The sequence below is a fragment of the Chlamydotis macqueenii genome, chromosome 2, assembly GCF_036417535.1.
Source record: "Chlamydotis macqueenii isolate bChlMac1 chromosome 2, bChlMac1.mat, whole genome shotgun sequence".
In the NCBI taxonomy this organism is placed as follows: Eukaryota; Metazoa; Chordata; class Aves; order Otidiformes; family Otididae; genus Chlamydotis; species Chlamydotis macqueenii.
The window spans coordinates 93863314-93885038 of NC_141557.1; the positions used below are offsets into that span (position 1 = coordinate 93863314).

The following is a 21725-nucleotide window of genomic DNA, read 5'->3' on the forward strand; positions in this document are numbered from 1 at the left end:
TTTCCATTGGTGCAGCTAACAAGCAAACAATTTAAAACTGCAGATAATTTTTCTTCCTTACTCCACAATATATCTAAAATGATACCATTTCAGTCTTTCACTCACTATGGATTGCTCTGTCAGTGACAATCTTTATAAAAAAAACTTTTGCCCTGAAAAAAAACCCAAACCAATCAAACTCTCCTTTTCTCTCAGGAGGACAGAAAAGAAAGACTCCTCTCCATTTTGATGTGTCCTACTAGGGAATTCTGCTGTTCTGAGAACTGAGGATGCTAAACTACAGCGAAATAAAACCCCAAGAGAAAAGGGACAACTGAAACAATAGCACTGCAGCAAAACTCCCCCTTTACAAACAACTGAAGGAAACATCTGTAGGGTTTGCCCTTCTGGTGTTCTTGAAGTTCTTAAAACTTCTTTTACTATAACACCTGCAGGGCTGGGGAGACTGAGTGTGCCAGCACTTCCATTATCACCTCTTTTCTGAGAACTCACCATTAAAACTGGGATGATTATTATTCATAAGCCAAATAAGTGGAAAATATTTGCTGCAGCACCTTTTTGCTGCCTTTAGAAAAAATTATATACAGAATTACTTGCATAGTTAATGTTCAGCATTTCTCTGAAGAGAACGACTGTGTAAAGAAGGCCACGTAGATTCTTTGTGCTGCATACTTAAGAGTACCATTACAGAAACACTTGTGGACTTTACGGTATGCACAAGTTTTTCAGTTATTTTCTATAAATTCCAAGCACTCACATTTGTAAGGTGCTGCCATCACCCATTAAAGGACACTTTCAGTAATGCTGTATTGCATCTATTGACTGTATTCCAGTTTACTGACTTTCCATGAAAGTTTCATTTATTCTGATTGTCTGCAACCGCTTGGCTAGTTGGAAAGTTTGGCTTATCACAGATTTGCAATTCAACTTAAAGACTTACTTTTTGGATGTGAAGTGACTGTTTTGTGAACTGGCAAGGAAAGCGTAGTACATTTTGATAAGGACATATACTTAAAAAGAAAAGTTTACATATAAGCAAAATATATACATGTACTGTTTTCATGTATATTTGAGTAGAAGAGAACAGTAAAACTCAAAAAAAAGTCTATTTGTGGTAGTCTTAAAACACTAACTTGAAACTAACTGAAATATTCTGAGATCCATTGCCTAGCATTAGAACATCTTTCTTGAAAAAGACTGAAGTACATGAACAAGGACAATGGACTCTTGTGAAATGCAGCAGATTTTCTAAAAACAAGGAATTGAACACAACTGCATATAATGTTCTACTTAAAACTTTTTTTTTTAATTATTTGCAATTTTCTACCAAGAAAGTAGTTACTAGGACTTGGTTGGATACATCTGAAGGGTCCTTTCTTCGACTGCAGTGTTTTACAAATTTTATTCACAAAAGAAATTATATTTTACTTAAAATAATGATGTGTTCCCATAGTACATTCAACAAATCTCACTGTGTAGCTACAGTTTATTGTCTATCAAAATGGTAAGCTGAAAGAACTGAACAAATGCAGCATACGTTCAGGAAATCTATTTTCAGTGCAATACCTTCACCAGATGATATATCACACTTACACCAGGAGCATATATGCACTTCCAGAAATTCATAGCACTGTGCAAGTGAATTTCCTTTTGTATACTAGTTCATCATTTCATTTCCTTCCCCTCCAACTCTGGGACTGTACACATTATGCTATCTGTATCACCAGCAAAAGTGTGTTTTAGAATATAAGGTAAAGAAGTTTATAGCTTCGCAAGCATGTTTAACTAAGAGAAAAGCTTGCACAGCAATATGTTACATTTATAACAAGTAGAATTGTAGACTCAAAGTAATTTAGTTGGAAGGGATCTTGAGAAATCACCTACACTCTTGTTCAAAGAACAGCCAACATCAAAGTTAGATGAGCGTGTCCAGGTCCTTGTCATGTTGTGTTTTGAGGCTCTCCAGGGATGGAAACACCTTCAACTTTCCATTAATGTGTATGAGGGCTTACTAATCTAAGCGCAATTTTTTTCCACCACCTCCTCCCCTACCCCCAGTGTCTTTTGAGCATTTCCCTTGCTACAACTTGTGTCCACTGCCTCACATATTTTTGCTGTGAACCTTCAAGAAGAGTTAGCTCCATATTCTTGATAACCTCATTTTGGCAGAGTAGGGCAACAACGAGACCGACCCCTTCTCAACCTCTCTAATCTTCTGGTTCTGCTTCATGTATTATATGCTCACATCTGTGAATAGCTAGCCCCATCTATCTCACCAATCAATGTGTGACTCTAAATATAAGATTTATAATGTCTCATGTGTCAGTAAGTTTTTCTTACTGACTGATACTATACCATGTCATTTAGAAATGTGTTTGACAATTATCTTACTTCTGCTTAAACAGCAAATTTCACAGCTAGTCTTTTCTGTTAGGACACTCAGTCTACTCTAAGAAACTTCCAAAGCACTTGTTCTTACACAGTCTGCTGTTCCAAACCAGACAGACATCTTTGGTTTAATTAATTACAGAGTGAACAAGAGAAACTGAATACAGTTCAAGCAGCAACACCCTCCACACAGCTTTATCAGGTTACTTTTCCAAGCCAATAATCTAGTTATTTTTTTCCTTAAGATAGCGGGTTATGGACATAGTTAAATTTATATATTCTTACTAACAAGTACCCTTCCCACTCGGAAAAGTGGGTTCAAAAACACGAAAAAAGGCATTAAGAGGGCAAGTAACAGCTATATTAACACTACTAACTATTCCACCTATAGTATTAAAAAAACATTTTAAAAAGCACAACCCATTAAATCTAAATTTACAAGGCAAAAAATAATCTCTGCTCCTCATATAAAGGAGAAATTGGTCCCGCACAGGTAACAAGAAGATTACCCTGAACCACAAGGAAACCTGTATGTCTCAGTAACCCTTTGCATCTAACACCTTATGGTCTGAAACAAACACCAGCTTTAACAAGACAACATTCAGTTAGGGGGCAAATGTGGGTGTTGTCAACAACACACAATCTTCCCACAAAGTCATATTAAAACCTTAAATCCACAAAACAGGGAAAGAGTAGTAGAAGTACTCTTCCCATTTCACACGGACTGGCAGAAAACCATGCAGCTTCCCGCAGCTGGATTTTCAAAGGTTAAGAGCATTAAACCACACAGTGGTTTTCAGTTTTCATTTCTTGTCATTCATTCATTCACTTTCATTTCTCACTGCACTGTGAAGTGTGAACATCTATATCACACCTCAGGCACCAGAAGATGCTAGAGAAAAGGGAAAGGAACATAGAAGGAAAGTTAAAGTTCAGAGCTCCTTAAGTACTACTTGGTTACATGTCTGTGTTTTCATGGCAAACCTTGGACCCTGGTATTTTGAGTTCACCAAGTGTTTAAAATGCATATTATTGAAACACTTAAAACTACAGATTTTTAACTTACAACAAATACTCGAACATAAGGAAACAAGCAAACTCATTTTAGTCTTTTAAAATTTCATTCATTTACTTGAAGGTAAAGGGTAAGCTAGTTTCTTTCAAGTTTGTTTTCTGTTCTTGTAATACCTCATCAGTGAAGAATCCTACACATGAACTACTTACTGGGTATGATAAGCATTAAGTTGCATTTTTTTTTTTTTTTTAATATCAATACTGAGAACCAGAACTTGCTCTATGAATGGACAGCACAGTCTTTCAAGATAAAACCGACCATCTGACCCAAGATCAAGCATGTCAGAGTACACGATTCCAAAAGGTAATCAGTCTATCGCCCCAGTTAAAGCCAACTTAGATTTGAAGGTTACTGCTTAAATGAAAGATATTTTGGAATTTCCCAAACTGGTCTTGAAACAATGTCACATACTTCAATATGACTACTTCATTTTCACTGTAGCATTTTGCCCTTAAATGACACAGTAGTATACAGACTGCATTAGTGTCATGGAAAGGCAAACCAGTAATGACGATTTGTTCTACACTGGTGAGGCTTTCCTTATTCCAAATTTGGAAACTGTAGTGGTATCTTTATCAAGACAGACTGTAACAGTGGTAATCTTCAGGTACTATGCCAAGCTAAAAAAAAAAGGGAAAAACTGCAACTGAAAAGAATTTCCTGCACAAGTCCACCAGGTGGTATAAACCTGTTACATTGAAAGTGAAACATTTTTCCCAAAGATAACCTCTTCCAGGAGCTCTATCCAGGCTACCTATCAAGACAGCAGATGGTCAGGATGGGTTGATGCCAGGTAGTCTGTAGGTATGACACAACTTTGAAAAAATACCCAAATTAAAGCAGCTTTTCCACAGTGATAACTAGAAATAATAAAGGCTCATAATACAACTTTTAGTTTCTATCTTAAAGGAAAGTCATGAGACTTCGTATTGATAGCTCTTCCCTAATGGACATCTCAGCGTTTAAGGACATCTGAAGATGAGATACGTAACCTCATAGAACAGAGAGAAGTTTTCTACTTTGCTTAAAATAAGAAACGTAGTAAGTCAGTAGCAGCAGTGCTTCAATAAAGAAAATGCAACTCTGTCAAGAAAAACATCTTCAAGGAAGCTGATGTCAGGACAAGGAAAAGCTAGTTTTAACTGAAAAAACATTTATCAAACAAGTGCACTTAGTAATTACTATGTTTTATCTCAATATTATTCTTGATATCATTTTAAAATCAAAGTAATAGTAGCACAATGTGCATACGCATACAGGCACGGGATAAATACAGTGACAGAGTGAGTACAACATATATATTTGGAAGACAGACTGGATTATCTGTTCTGAACTGGTGAGGCACAGCCATAACAAAGTGTGGTATAACACAGAAAGGAACCTGAGACTTTGGAAGGCTCAGTGTGGGCTCCAAGACTGTGTCACTGTTAATTTTTCAGTGGCAGTAGCAGTCAGATGAGATGCACAGCAGCAGGGCAACAAAGAGGAGAAAGAACCAACAGGGGAGGCTTTCCTCACAAAGGCTAGGGAGCCCTGGGCTAAATGAAAGTCCTCTTCAAGTCCTCTTCAGCGCTGTCTTTGATGACAGGTTTTGTATGCAGCTGTGATTTGAGACAGTTGGCTTAGATAGGCAAACCTATTCATGCCCTGTGAATAAAGCTCTATTTAATACATGTTAATTTGGGATTAGAGCAATTTTTTATCTATAATACATATGTAATAGACAGCTCCAATCTTTTCTGCAGACGCTAATCTGAGAGAGAAAAATTGCTTCTTTTCACTACGTCTGAGCCTCAAATTGTACTTGAATGTGAAAGTACCTTAGGATAATTTGGGTAGCAGAAGCAGTCTAGCTATACCAAACACAAGACTCACAAGATTGCCCTGGCTTTCTGCAGTTCACCTATGCACATGGCTTGCTCTATTTTCCAATTTTCTTTTTTTTCAGTCATAGTCTGTAGGATATAGGTCATAAATGTCAATTAGAAAGTAGAACGTTCAGATAAAGTGCATTTAAAAAAAATCTGTTTTCTTCAGAGAAACAACATTATAAGTGACAAAATTTATTTTTTCATTATAAAACAAAATGACAAAGACTTTGACGGGCTGGAGAGGTGGGCCAATGCAAACCTCATAAAACTCAACAAGACCAAGTGCAAGGTCCTGCACGTGGGTCAGAACAATCCCAAGTACAAATACAGGCTGGGCAGGGAATGGATTGACAGCAGCCCTGAGAAGAAGGACTTGGGAGTGCTGGTGGACGAGAAACTCAACATGAGTTGGCTAGGTTGGATGGGGCTCCGCGCAACCTGATCTGGTTGGAGATGTCCCTGCTCCTTGCAGGGGGGTTGGACTGGATGGCCTTTAAAGGTCACTTCCAATCTATGATTCTATGGAAATATTCTTAACCCTCATCTCCAGTATGATCATTTAAACTATTTAACAGTAAATATCGTTCTAGGTATTGACATGTTGATATATTACAACATATTTAAAGAAATAGAAGAAGAAATATTAACTGATATGTTTTATGCTCTCTAAACTAAGAGCTGTTCCACAGAACTTGTTTTCTAAATTGTGTACTGTTTTATAGAAAGATTGATTCCCTTAAGTGAGTAAACACAGCAAGGAAGAAAACCTATTATTAAGAAAATAATTATACTTTGTATTGTCAGGAGGAAAAAAGGTGTATAGGGAAATAAATGCAGGTGTATGTACTCTGCCAGCAGTGGTGGCTTCTGCAGTTCTGATAGCCTCCAAGGTTCCAAACATGCCTTGGTAGGATTAGGTATACAGTAAGTCTTGTTATACCTATGTATTTGTCTCAAAAATCAGTATATCAGAACAGATCACTTTGAAGATAGGTCTGTCTTGGACAATTTGTCATTTTGACAAAAAGGACTTGACATCACCCAGAGGCTGAAGTAAAACAGGTGAAAACTATCCCCTGCCCCTGAAATGCTGATGGCAGCCTGAAAAATAGAGAAAACCCATATCCCATGCTAACTGCAGCTTGCACAGTCTTGAGCTTCAGATATAGTAAATGAAATTGATGTGAACATACTTAGTTCACAAAAATCAAGCAGCTGCATGATTAAGATTTGATGTCCTAGACATAACAATTAAGTGATTAAAAATCAGCATCTTACAGTTGTTTGCTAGTAGCTCTCTAAAAACGTTTCAGATTTTTTTTTCATACCAAAGCTATTCACCAGTTACAACTAGTATTAACTAACACCTTTTTTGATAGTCTCAGATATCAAGCTAGGCAGTGAAAAAAGAGCCCTCTAAAGACAATGTATACTAGCAGGACTATGAAAAGCTACTCTCGGCTGTTTTCTAATGAAAGAGAAATATTGAAATTGCAAATCTGTATTTTTTCTGTAGTGTGTTTCAATTATGCCAATTCAAACCTACTAAAGACGAGCATGGCAAAACAGGTAAGTTGGCTTTAAAAGATTTATCAGTACACTGCAAGGTATTCTATAGTTAATATCTAAATATTCCTGAAGTGTGGCAAAAGTCCAGGACAAGTGTGTATCTTTGGTGTTAAATATGGACAAGGTAAACTTTTTTCTTATGAAACAGATTTAGCTGATAGGGTAAGACTCCCTCTGTCAATAAAGCATTTGGAGAAAGAAAGATTTTACTACACATATATACTTAATTTTACTTTACTTCTTTCAACAAGGGGAGTGAGGCAAGTAATGACTGCTGTAATATAAAAGAAGAAAAGCTGGAATGTGGACTAACAAACTGTTAAAAACTTCAGGGTAGACAAGAAACATTTTTATTTGTACAGTTACTGTTTATTTTACCCCAACTGTTAAAAAGGAAAGTATTAATGACCATTTTACTTCATGGAAATCTAACAGTCAATACAACAAAGGATTATTCATTCCATTCTCCTTCCAAAACACACACTTTGAATTTGAATCCATCAGATTTATGCAAGCATTTTTTTTCAGTTACCTGCAAAGTATCAAATACTATAAACACACCTAAGAAGCCACAAATGCATTGGGGATAAGATGCATAAGAAATTTGGTTTATATGAAGCAATAACAGTAATCTCCACAGTGAGTGATATTTCTTAGATACAGGATAGTCATTTAGTGCTCGGAAAAAGAATGAATGTGTTATTTTCAAATTAGGGACATCCTATTTTCACTATCTGAGAAATAGCATAAAAGCAGGCTTTCCCACCCCATTCTCAGTAGGCATAGGATGAAACAGGAAGGAAAGAAAAAAACTACAAGGGAAGAAAAGAAAAAGGAAAATAAAATAAAAAACCCAACAATATACTAAGAGAACACAATCTGTCAGTCACAGAACTCAGCATGATAACATAGTTTTCTGTCATCTCCTGTTTTCCTTCATCTCCTCTTATGGTTTGCCTCTCATTATTTTTCATCAGAAAATACTTCTAAAAGAGTATAATCTGTAAATGTCAAAACACAGGAAAAACATAGCTTTCTATCTATGACTATTCACAACATCTAGAAGCATCACTTTTACATACTATCATGGCTATTATTAAAATTACTAGTACTAAGGCTCACTTGACTTCGTCACAAAAATGGAAAAACAATTTGAAACACCACAGTGACAAACCCCAAATATTCATGCAACATGTTAATTTTCCCCTTCTTTCATAGAAACCTCTCTGCTGTAATGTAGTAACAATGTTACCACATCAAAATTTGAAGAAAACAGTTTAAATCTAGAGTTTAAAGCTACAGCTACTAGCAGCACACCATCATAAAGGTAGGTGAGTCCTATCAGCTTCCATTAATACACCGCTTCTCAAAAAATATCTTGCCTTAAAGTTATTAGGGATCACTAGAAACCATTCTCCTTTTGTAACATTACAAAGGAACCTGCATTTTAATACAGAATAATCTCCCCAGCCGAATGTTTTAAAGTAGCTCTGTTTTCGTTTTGAGACTGAACAATCAATGACTTCGTACACCTTTTTGTGAAGTTAATACTGTGTTAATCTGAATATATTTATTAAGAAATCCCTCTACAAGATAAGAGTGAAGCCATGTGTAAATTTAATGTATGAGCAACCAAATAATTAGTGCCCAAACACAGGCACTTCAAGCCCTGGAAGCAAATCTACCAGTAGCTAGGCTGCTGCAGGGGAGAACAAAGTTGATCCTCAACGAATATAGCAAAAATACCTCAAGGCAGAAATCAGAAACTGCTTTCAGACTAATAATCTACTCTTCCTCTGAGGAAGGAAACAGATGGATGACCACTAGCATTATTATATTCCTGTGTTTACTCAATGCAGTACCTCTTTCAACCGATGATGCTGAGCATAAGTCAACTCCTTTAAGAGTTCAGTAAGTCTTCCCCCTCCCAAAAGAGGAAGAGGTTGTAACAGGTAGGAAAGGGTTGCAGAAGCTACTCGGAAACAGAATATTACGGATATGAATAGGTGTGCCTTAATAGCTTCTCTAATTTTACTGAGAACTCAACTACGGAGAATTGTTTAGGGATGAAGGGTTCCTTTGTTTTTAACTTGTCATTTTGTATCATGGCATTTGCACTTCAGCAATTTGTCAAAATACAGCTTATGCAAACACAAAACTGTCTGAACTCATTTTAATATTATAACCGATGAGGATCGTTTTATACTAAAGTTGCTTGGTTTTTTGTTTGGAGTTTTTTAACAAATCAAAACAGGCAATGAATTGTTTGCACAACTCCTTACCTCCTCTGTGGACTACGGTTCTGAGAGAACTCCGAATCACTGTCCTTTGATGTTGGAGAGCCCTTATATGTATAAAAAACATCCTCTGTTTCAGTAATATAACTAATCTCATTTGTAAGGTTATCTACAGACGAGTGTCGTGGTTTACGAATTTCATGACGTAGTCTAGGACTCCGCCTTAAAAATAAGGAACATAAACACAAGTTGGAAATTCAGAATAATTCATAAAACTTTATCAAAGTGAAATTTCTATCCTATTGCAATCTAAGTTCCAAAATCTTCAGGACAGGCCTATGTGTCTCACTTTAAATAATCAATTTTTAAACATTTTGTATAGTATATCAGGCAATTATACACTGCTAGGGTCAGTACACTGAACTGATTTGTTTTTTCCACCCCCAAATGCTACTCGTATTGTTAAAATTCTAACAATAGGATAATTCAGGTTGGAAGGGACCTACGGAAGTCAACTAGTCCAACCTCCTGCTCAAAGCAGAGTCATCTGACATCAGTGCAGGCTGCTTAAGGCTTTATCTCATCAGATCTCAAAAAACTTGAAGGATGGAGACTGCACAGCTTCTCTAAGCAACCACTGCTCAACAGTCCTTGTGACAAAGCAGTTTTTCATTATGTCCAGAGTCTCTCGTTTCAACGTATACCTGTTGCCTTGTCCTCCCACCACGCAACACTGAAGAACCTGGCCTCATCTTTCAGCTAGCTTCCTCCTACATAGTGCCAGGTTGTTATTAGGCATCTGGGAAACGTGCATTTGTCTCAGCCTCTCCTCACAGAGTAAGTGCTCCATCCTCCTGACTACCTTGGTGGCTGGTGGCCTTTGCTGCGCTCACTCCATTTTGTCAGTGTCTTTCTTGTATTAAGGGACACAAAAAGCACCTGCAGCATTCTAACAAGGTCTAATGAATGCTAAGCAAAAAGGAGATAATAACTTCCCTTGATCTAACATTTGTGCTTCTGTTAACACTGCCAGGTTGCTGTGGACTTCCTTGCTGCCAAGACACACTATAGAGCTCACGTACAGCTTGCGGCTTATGAAGATTACCAGGTCCTTTTCCAGAGAGTTGCATCGCAGACAATAGTGTTGCACTGGATTCTTCTTTCCAAGGACTTTGCATTTGTCCATTTCTCCGTATTATCAAGGTCCCTTTGGATAGCAGCCATGCCCCCAAGCTTATTGACTCATCCCCCCAGTTTGTTGTTGTCTGCATACTTTGAGCAAGCACTTCATTGCCTTCATAAAGATGTTAAACAGGACAGGTCCCAACACAGATCCCTGCAGTACTCCACTTGTTATTGACCTCCAGGTAGAGTACAACCCAGTAACAACTCCCCTCTGAATCCAGTCAATCTTTTTTTTTTTTTTTTTTTTTAAAAAAAAAAATCATCCTGTTGTCCACCCTTCCAGAACATAATGCCTTAACTTGGGTATAATATTTTGGCAGACAGTATCAAAAGCGTTCTAAAGTTGAGGTAAGCGACACTCACTCTTCTCCTGTTGTCTTATATATTCTCAAAATAACAATGTTTAAATATATATATACATACTACATAATTATTCCGCTAGAGTACATACAAATAGAAAAGGTAGGAGGCTGGAAGGTATGGGAAAGGCTGAAATTGGATTTACCAATTAGGGGTAACAGGAGGTGATCGAGAAGGAAGGCTTTTGGTCTCTAGATGCTCAACAGATAAAGATCGTCTCATAGATGGGTTCCAGACCATCCCACCTATAACTTTTCTGCAGTACTGGCTGTTTACAGACCTGAAAAGAAAGAAAAAACTGTATGTGAATTATTTTGCATGAAAACTTAAATGAAATAAAATATGCTTATGAAAGTCAATTTTATAATTCATGTGTTTTAAAGAGTCTCCTGTGCTTACTCCTCCTTACTCACGCATTTCCATTCTCGCAGAGCCATTTGCTGTCCTTCACTTGTGGCAATAAAGCTGTTTGTTAACCCTGCCTACAATGCTAATCATAAACCTGGGTAAAAATAAATTTTATCTGAGACTTATTTTTAACTCAATTGTGTTCAAGAAGATGGAGGGGAAAACAGGAAATTAGGTATGCCCTATTGGGACTGAACTGAGTGCCTAAAAAAACATGATTCAAATGTAGGCAAAAGATTCTAGATGTTCCCTGTTAAAGCTCATAAATGGGTAATAATTCATTAATGGCATCACTGAGCACAGGACTACTTTAACCATCTACCTGCTCTCTCAGCAAATAAGAGCTACATCACATCACTCTGTTTCCAGAAGGAAGCCTCATTTGAGTGATGTGATCCTTATAGGAATAAACCATTAGAGAAAGATTTGACATGAAAAGAGGATCTCCAAGTCTGGACTGTTTCTTGTGACAAGAATCTGACAAGATAAGGCTGGCATCAGAACCAGAACCTCAGCTAGGAAAGCAATAAGAATATCCTACTATTGGAATTGTACAGCATAAAGAATTTTAAGTAAATAAAAATGGAGATAAACTAACCTTTATGCATCTTTTTACACAGCATTCCACAAGACAAGCAGAGAGAGAAGCTGCTCATCCTTAAGTTTACAGAGCTAGGACTTCTCATGGAAAAGAAGCAGTTTATGAGTTACAGGGAAACCACCTTTGGCTCACTAAGTCCAGAGTTGTACCTAACGGGCAGCTGGGATAGCAGAGTATGTCAGGACTTTACTATAGACCTGAAGTGTCTAAACTTTACATTGTATTAAAAAAAAAAAAAAACAAACAAAAACTCACATTGTTTATGCTGTAGATATTACTCGTGCTGATATCAAACCTTAAGTATGCTTTGCATTGTATTGGTTTTTGTTTATACAAGTAAAAAAAAAAGCAACTCAAAACTTTTTTACATTCTGAAGTATTTTTTATATCTTGTTCATGACTTTAAAGCAAATTAATTCCTTCATCTTCTAAAAGTGTACTTTTAAAGCTTCTCCCAGTTTAAAAAAAGCAAAGAGGAAAAACTTAATATGAAGTATCCACATATCAAAATCAGTTACCCATGTATGTTTTCAAGCTTAGTAAACACACAGTGCATGAACTCAGGAGAAGCTTTTGCCTGTATTATCCATCTTACTTCTATAAGTCTCCTGAATACCAATGACAAGGCCCTAACTACTCTGGGTCTTCTACAAAAACAAAGAGTTCTTTCAAAGAAGCCTTATATGGATGGAGCGGAGAGGGAGAGTGAAAAAAGACAATGTATTACGAAAAATGCATCTTGAGAAATTCCACATATTTTGCATCTATAAGCTCTCCTTTTTTACAAGTGCCTGTTCATGCATTTTCCAATGCAGTTGACTTTTGAGGTGCAAGGTAACTCGTGTGATGGAAGCCAGAGCCCTAACCCCTAACCCCTCACCCTAACCATAGAATCGTTTTAACATTCTATTGTCTAGATATTTCACTTAAGGTACAGAATATAAACAATCTTCTGAACTCCAAGTAGCTGTTCTTCAGATATCAAATATTAGAATATTTGGATATCATCACTGGATTATGATCACATTGAATTTGTCATCTTCAGATGTAAAATATGAGGATATCCTTTCAGTACTTAAAGGGGGCCTATAAGAAAGATGGGGACAAAATTTTTAGCAGGGCTTGTAGCAATAGGGCATGGGGTAATGGTTTTAAAATAAAAGAAGGTAGATTTAGATTAGACATAAGGAATAAATTTTTTACAATGAGGGTGGTGAAACACTGGAACAGGTTGCCCTGAGAGGTGGTAGATGCTCCATCCCTGGAAACATTCAAGGCCAGGTCGGATGGGGCTCTAAGCAACCTGATCTAGTTGAAGGTGTCCCTGCTCACTGCAGGTGGGGTTGGACTAGATGACCTTTAAAGGTCCCTTCCAACCCAAACCATTCTATGTTTCTATATTTCTCAGCAAACATGCTGAGAAGCTGCCAATGCCTTTCTGGAATGGGCTATAATATCTTGAGGTGACAGTTCCTTGCTCCCATCTACTACCAAGGTTATCCTCTGTGGAAAAAAATAGGTACATTTTTAGCTTTTCAACAAGAAGTGAGAATGTGCCTAGGAGAGGTTATTCAACATTCAGTCCAGAAATGTTGAATGAACATGGGATTCAGTCTGCCCTTAGAATAAGGCTTACAGACAATTTATACAACTCAGCAGCCTAATTTAAATGGAATTCCACTAGTAACTTAAGCTAAGAGAATCTAGAAGGGCACAGAGATGTGCAAATAAGAAATTGTACTAAAGAGTTGCAAGAGTTCAACTATTTGAAATGTTGCAGTAAATGGTAAGATATCTGCCTCACATAAGTGTAAAAGAACATAGTATAAGAAAGCCACAGTTTCCAGAGGAAAGGTGGTAAAACTTGAATTAAAAGAAAACACCTTCAAAGTTGACATAAATTGGATGAAAAGAATTCTTGAAGATAAGTCAACCTTAAAACGTCCAGGGTTGTATGGTGTGATTGGTGGGGGTTTTATGTGCATGTTTGGTTTCGTTTGGTTGGTTTTGTTTTTCCTAATGCAAAATTTTGCTTCCTTTCATAAGGGAGAATGCAGAATCCCTTTTTTGGTTGCACAGCTTCCACATGAGCTCAGAGCCGTCTTTGGAAAGAAACATGTAAGCTCATGTTGTCTCTTAGAATAATATTCCACCACCACAAACAAGTGGGAAAGTAAAAATTTTCAATATATGACAGATGACTTTGAAACTGACTTACTCACATGTTTTCTTAAATCTTTTGAAAAAAAATAATTTTCTGAGTGACACTGATAGACACAGATAGGAACTATTGAAAGTCTTCTAAAATTACTCTTGCTTGTTATATACTTTAGCAGTCTCTCATAGTAAAGGTTGTTGAGTTATTTCTGCCTCACGTAGATCCTAAATTTCATGCTTGTTGCTGGCATAAATGAAGCCAAATAATCCATTAGAACAGAGGATATCATTAAGCTGAAGGAAGATATCACAATGAACAGCTCTCATACATTCCTTAACAGTCTAAATAAGCAGTTCAGAGATAATGCCTCAGAACATGAAATTACTTGAAAATAAGTCTTTCTTAGTAACTCAGTTCAACAATGAGAACTATTCTGCATGCTACATGTTATGAAGAAATTGTAACAGTAAATTTGTCAAAATTCACATATTTGGTAAAAAATGGAATGATACTTGTGAGAGACTGTGTCGAATATTTGTCTCAACATTGTCGAAACATCAAACCACCACCCGAACAATGGCTTCCCATTATCTCGCAAGCCAACTCCTGTTGTCTTGTGAACCTGAATGCAGAGCTGGTTCCGAGAAATCTAGCCCTACCCTGGCCCCAGCATGGGCCCAGAGATGCATATCACCCAGTAATGGGCATGGTAATGGGCATGCATATCACCACCAGGTGAGGGGTGCGGCTAGGAAGACCAGCTCTTGAAATAAAATGAAAACAACCAACATAAACGGGGAACTTTTTTTCCACTGGACTTCTTCATTAATTCAACGGAATACACATTCGCCGGAATACACATCCACGGAACCAACATCAAGACGACCAACATCGGGCAGATCGTCCCCCCATCAAGCGAACTGAACTGTTGGGATGTCGAAGCTCCGTGGTGGTAGCTATTACAACCAAAACTCTTTTCCCTCTTTCCATTCTTTCTCTCTTGCATTTACAAACTTCTTGTTGGGTTAAAAAAATTACCTGGCGCTTGACTCTGTTTTGAGTCTTAATTCTGTTCCTGAGAACACGAACAAAACCACGCTCCGGTGTGTGAGAGGTTGGTCCAGCCGCCCCTAGCCTCCCAGACTCGTCTGAGGTCGGCTAGAACGCAAGGGGGCCTTCCTCTCATCCGAAATCGGAACATGACAATACTAAATTGGTACCCTTTGGAAGTCATACTGTTTTCTTTCTCAACTTTACAAGTCTGTGCAATGCCTGTGTGTGCGCATGTGTAAATACAAGCATCAGGATTTTGAATCTGTTTGCAAACTCAGGAAAAATAAAGAACTCCAGGACATGACAATGATACAAGCTTTGAGAAAGTCACCTCCTTAAAACCTTCCCTATAGTAAAAACAAATTCATATCACTCCTAGAGGAGCAAATTCGCAAAATACAGATCTGTAAAATGTCTGAAAACAAGCAGTTGTATGAAGAGTAATCTAGTTTTCTCCTGCTTCAGCTATGATCTAGTACTAGGTAAAAATATGGAATTCCACTCCAGCAGAAAGCAACATTTTGTCAGTCGTCTTACTGTTGGACAGCCCTCATGCGTTAACTGCTTCATTTACAAGCAATATTAGTCTACTGGGTATGAATTTCTGCAGTATCTAGAGAGACATGACAGTATAAAAAGTCAGCCAGTCACCAAAGTCTGGAAAGCTGTTTGAAGTATGATGATATCATTCAAAAGTTGAAGCTTATTCAAACAGGAAAGACAGAATCAGCCTGACAAATTAAATGCAAAGTTAAACTCTTAAGGGAAAACACTGCAAAAACCCCACAAACACACACAACCCACAAACAAAAAGAAAACAATAAAATACTTCTCCAAAACAATCCGAATAAACAGGTTTCTAGAGAGTCTACAGAGACTACAGATGATCTAAGGACCAAAGAACCCTCCAAAATCTCACATTCAGAGAAGATAATGATATAAGACCTCCTTTTTCACTCACTATTACTATGAATATTTTTATATGTCTCAAGAAATAAATATTTTTGGGGTAGTGAGGTATGGATGGGACACTGACAAGATGATGACAACACGACATGACACATTTATAGCTGAATTGCTAATAAATGTAACAGAATAATTCAACACAACGAAAGAAATCACTGGGGCTGATACAAGAAAAAAAAATCTAACGGCCTCTAAAATGAAACAGTAGAACTACTTGAGTAAAACCTCCCACTTTAAACTAGTGATTTAATCTACTCAAGATTTCAAAAAGATATTTGACAAGCTCCCTTAAACCCATAAAGAAATGAAGGAGCTAGGGAACAGGGTCCTCACTTGGAGGAATTACACGTTCACTTGTTACATAAAAGAATAGGAAAAAATGTTTTAGATTTATAGTGAAAAAAGGTTAGCGGTAAAGTCTTAGAGAGATATCTGTTCGGGACTCCTCTCTTCAACATATTCACTAGTGATCTAGAGAAAAGAGTAAACAAGGTTTGCTGAAGATGATTAATCACCCAGGAGGGCAAAAATAAAGGTCAGTTGTGAAGAAACAGGGGGTTGGACTAGATGACCTTTGCAGGTCCCTTCCAACCCTAACCATTCTATGATTCTATGATTCTATACAATAAACTGGCAGATGAACTTTATTAAAGTTAGGGTCCAGTTGGCGCATATGGGAAGCAACAATCACAACTGCATATAGCAAAATGACAGCCTCTGAAGTATTACTTTTGGGGAATTAGAACTTAGATACCACTATCAAACTACCAGCTCCATGACTAGCAGAACCCAACGATGCAAATAAAGGATTAGAAGTGTCACTAAAGTGATATCTTTACTTGGATGGGACAAAGCTTTTCATCTCTATGTCAGTAATAAGTGGTTGGTATGACACACTCTAGAAATTGCCCTAACATATGAAACAGAGTATGTATATGGGACGAAGGGGTAAACAGAGTAAAACAAATCTGTTCTGTTCTCTTATTGGATCATGAGGTACATGACATTTTTATTTTCTAGTGTTTTACTATCTCAAACTGAAACAGCAACTTGAAACAATTCCAGTAAAACATATTTTAATATCTTTTTAGGAAATTGTAAGAAAAAGTTCTATTGTAATGATACCGTGTTGCAAAAACTGAAACCACATCTATATCATTCATATACAGACTGGGACACAGCTGCGGGCAGAACTGAACTCTGCCACTCCAACTTGAGCTCTCAACTGACACAAATCCTCCCACTCCCATTACAAAGCAAAACATTATTTCACACAATACTTACTTTGCTGGATTCCTAGAACCCAGGGTCCAATAATGTGACAATATCTTTTTTTCATGAGGTAGTGACTTCTTTGCCTGAAAAAATGTGTGATGGTCTACACAAGATTTCCATAGATTTTTGCATGCTCTGTAATTTAACATGTTGAAGGCAACAATATGCTCTCTGGATTCATTCTGTAACAGTAGGAAATACTACATTTCAGTATATACAAGCAGATCAAAGACAGAATAATGAGTTCATAAAACAACAATAAAATTATTTTTAGCTTAAATAAGAAAAAAAGCATTTAGGAAAACAAAAAAAAATCAGCATATAGTAGGTTTTCAGCTGGAGATGGCCAAAATAGCCCTATGGACACTTTAAAAGTTTAAGCAAAACTGAAGAACTATTAAGTTTTTCAGTTCCTAATCCTTACACTGTTAATGAAAGATTTAAACCTAGAGTGGTAAAGATTTTGTATATACAAGTGTAATATTAAACAGCTAAATACAGTTTCAGGTTTCCAGCCAGATCTTGACCTCCTATGACTAACAATACTCTTTTAAACATTCCATTAAGGGTGCAATGTAGACAGAAAAAAAACCCTCAGTCTTTGAAATCAAGCTTTTCACATAAAGTTTCAACTCAATAACGTTCTTTCAAGAGCCATCACATGCAAAAAGCATCTGCTTGATAGTCTTTTAGAAGATATTAGAGACGTTAACAGCGATCCATCTTGGGGGAAAGAAACTAGCTGTCGTGGGACCGGAGCTGCTGCTACTGCTGTTCAAATGCAATCTTGCTCAGTGGATGAGGCCACAACAAGGAGATCAAAATGAAGCAGAATATTGGTGCAAACTCTTACTTGTAACTTCAGTGCCAAAGTGCCAGTGAAAAACAGGTGTAATACAATTGTGCCACCCACCAACTGTAGCACTTGTTGAGCTACTTCAGATCCGAAGAGAGTTTTGCACAAGATATAGTTCTGCTTAGTTACTATAGTTATTAATGCAAAGAAAGTGGAATGTAGTAAAGCAAAGAAAGGAAGATAACATGAGACCTGAGCTAACTGCTAACACAGCTCAGCACTTCAGTGAAAAAGAGCAACTTTTCAATTTCATCACTCATCTTTTCCAGTTGCTCTGAATTACGACTGAACTTCGACATCTCAGCACGCAATTAGGCAGGCAACCATCTCAGTAAAGCTCTCTTTCTAGCTCTTTCTTTGGACAAAGACAGGATTTGGGCTGCAAAGTTTTTTTTTTTTATTAAAGGACTCAAAGATCTAATAAAGCCCTTTCTCATACAGCCCAGCAAGAAACAGATGTTCCACCTGGATAACACCTTGATTTCTAGTTAATATCTTTTGTAGGTCCACAGCAACAGCCTTGCCGGGAAGTAACTACAGACCATTTTGGCTGGAATATTCAAACTGTTTTTCTTGTATTCTTGTTTCTCAGCAACATTTCACAAATGCCATGTATCAGAGATCAATGCCACATTCTGGAAGTCACTTTATGACTAGTTCAAACAATCTACGACTGAAGTCATTATTTTAGAAAACCAATCAGAATTCAAGAGAAAAAGGATTTGCCTCTTGATTTTATGTAGGCACTGCAAAACATTTAACTGATTGCAATATTTCACGTATGTTTTCCCTATATCTATTAAAACATCTTTTTAAAAGTTTTGTTGTGGTTTTTTTTTGTTGTTGTTTGTTTGTTTGTTTCATTTTTTTAAAGAAGTAAGGTTTGTTATTTGAGCCACATGCATACTGGAACCAATTCATCTTTGTCAGTTCACCACAGTTGCTTCTAATTAGCTTATATAAAATAAAGCGTGCAAAGTATAGTGAAATTTTAACTCAGAATTTCTTGCAATACAAGAAGCACACATCACTTCAACATTCAATGACAAATAGCACTTCTGACACACACTGGCAGTTGAATACTGCCTGAAGTGTTGTACTACTTGGGAGTGCTGGTGGACGAGAAGCTCAAGATGAGCAGGCAATGTGCGCTTGCAGCCCAGAAAGCCAACTGCATCCTGGGCTGCATCAAGAGGAGCCTGGCCAGCAGGTCGAGGGAGGTGATTTTCCCCCTCTACTCCACTCTCATGAGACCCCACCTGGAGTACTGCGTCCAGCTCTGGAACCTTCAACATAAGAAGGATGTGGGTCTGTTAGAGCAGGTCCAGAGAAAGGCCATGAAGATGACCAGAGGGCTGGAGCACCTCTACTAAGAAGAAAAGCTGAGAGAGTTGGGGCTGTTCAGCCTGGAGAAGAGAAGGCTCCGGGGAGACCTTATAGTGGCCTTCCAGTTTCTAAAGGGCACTTATAAGAAAGATGGGGAGAAACTGTTCAGTAGGGCCTGTTGTGACAGGACTAGGGGTAATGGTTTTAAAATAGAAGGAAGGTAGATTCAGACTTGATATAAGGAAAAAATTTTTACACTGAGGGTGGTGGAACACAGGAACAACAGGTTGCCCAGAGAGGTGGTGGATGCCCCATCCCTGGAAACATTCAAGGCCAGGTTGGACGGGGCTCTGAGCAACCTGATCTGGTTGGAGATGTCCGCACTCCTTGCAGGGGGGTTGGACTAGCTGACCTTTGAAAGTCCCTTCCAATCCAAACTATTCTATGATTCTATTCTATATATAAAAATAATCATAATGTTAATAATAATAATATATACAAAATGAACGATGCACAATTTCTCACCAGCTGACAACCAATACAGCCTGTCCTAAGCAACAATTACGCAACAGAACTAAGAGTGATCTCTGAATGATCCCAGAGCAGCGATTCTGGAACAGCAATTTCCTGAAAAAGAGAGTTGCCCACTGGCCAACTCCCATTTATCTACTGAGCATAACGTCTGTGGCATGGAATACTCCCTTTGGCTAGTTTGGGTCAGCTGTACCGGCTGTACCCCTCACAGCTTCTTGCACTTGCACATTAGTAAAACCCAGGAAGCTGAAAAAGTCCTTGTTCTCTTAGCAACAACTAATAACATCAGTGTATTATCAACGCTCTTCACATACCAAATACCATACTAAATCCAAACCACAGCAGCTACTGGGAAGAAAATTAGCTCCATCCCAGCCATAACCAGGACACAGATATTCACTGAGACATCGATCTTGCTCCCCAGTCCTTACGTAGCTCTTCAGTAGAAACAGAAATATTGCATACTTCTATCAAATAGCTGATCGACACACTGAAGCAGTGGGAGGGCAAGAGAGCAAGAGAGGTGAGTTAGCAGGGAGAGACTGTGATAAGATAATCTTCAGAACAGGAGCATAAGGAAAGTAAAAAGGCTAAGAGAAATAAGGAGAACAAATCAATGAAACATGGCGCATTTCAGGTGACTGCAAATGCATAACCTTTGAGAAAGAGCCTTCATAAAGTTTACGTGTAAGTTAATGTTTACCTTTTATTATCTATTCAAGTTCTGCCTTCAACTGAATTAAAATATTTATATATCTGCTAGTCACTAATTTCTGTGGGTTTTCTGTCATATTAAATTTTCTCTTCTCTTTGTAAAAAGATATCTTAATTTATCTGTTCATATTGTGGCAGCACAACACTGTAATGAAGATTTCCCTCCTATTAAACAGACAAATATTAGAGCACACAGCATTATAAAGACAACTCTTAACTGCATAAAAATTTTACATCAGTTTTATCAACTGTCCTCACATATTTTGCAACATCTAAAGCCCTCCATGTCAAACACAGGTTACACACAGCAGGGGGTGCACTATCCCTCTTTGCAACCTCATGTCTTTCAGCTGCAGAGCTCTCCTTTCCTCTAGGAACCTTCCTTTCTTTAAGAACTCCAAGTCCCATAAGCAGAAGGGACCTCACAAAGTCCTCCTAGACAGGATAAGCAGCTGTGTAGTAGATTCACTGCACTGAGGAACTCTACAGGGCAGGGAGAACATCAAAGAAAAGAGCAGCAGATGCTGACAAGAAAAGGAAGATATGCTAGGTTACTAAATACTGGAGAAAGGATGAAGATCTGCATTTTTTCCAAGTGTCCAAGGGAGAAGTAACTTGTATGGGAAAGATACAAGTCCAACAGACTGAACGTAGAAGGATTCAGTGTTGGAAGAGAAACAAAAATGGGAAATAGAGCAAGGATAAGAAGACCAGAATAGCAAGTGCAAGTTAACAAAACAGAATTTCAAAGGCAAGTTACCACAACAGAGCCTTTTGATCAGCATTTTGTCATCTTAACATTTAAAGCAAAAAAAATTGAACACGATCACTTGAGCAAAATAAAAGTTACTACTTACATGTTTTTGCCGTTGCTGTATAAAAAACTTTTTCCTTTTAAAGGAAATTTTTAATATGTTCACCCTAAAAGAAAGAAACAGACTATGAAATACTAAACGAGGTTTAGAGAGATAAAACAGTGAAAAATAATACCACATACAGCGAACCTTAAAGATTATAGCTGTTTAATATTCAATGACTATTGAATATTAAACAGCCATCTCCTGTGTTGAGTTGTAAATAGATGTTAAGAAACTCAAAGGAAATAGATGCTAAGAAACTCAAAGGAAAAATTTTAGCTAAGAAGGAAAG

General features: G+C 37.5%; 1 protein-coding gene across 1 annotated transcript in view; it reads right to left on the bottom strand.

Annotated features, from left to right (window-relative positions):
* The window catches only part of PTPN3 (protein tyrosine phosphatase non-receptor type 3), a 126692-nt gene that overhangs the window by 38096 nt on the left and 66871 nt on the right, over positions 1–21725 (bottom strand). Inside the window, exons 11-14 of the mRNA XM_086740444.1 lie at positions 21434–21497; positions 17156–17328; positions 10831–10965; positions 9186–9362 (exon numbers count right to left, since the gene is read on the bottom strand). Coding sequence (XP_086596570.1) covers positions 9186–9362; positions 10831–10965; positions 17156–17328; positions 21434–21497 — 549 coding nt within the window. The remainder of the gene's footprint in view (positions 1–9185; positions 9363–10830; positions 10966–17155; positions 17329–21433; positions 21498–21725) is intronic.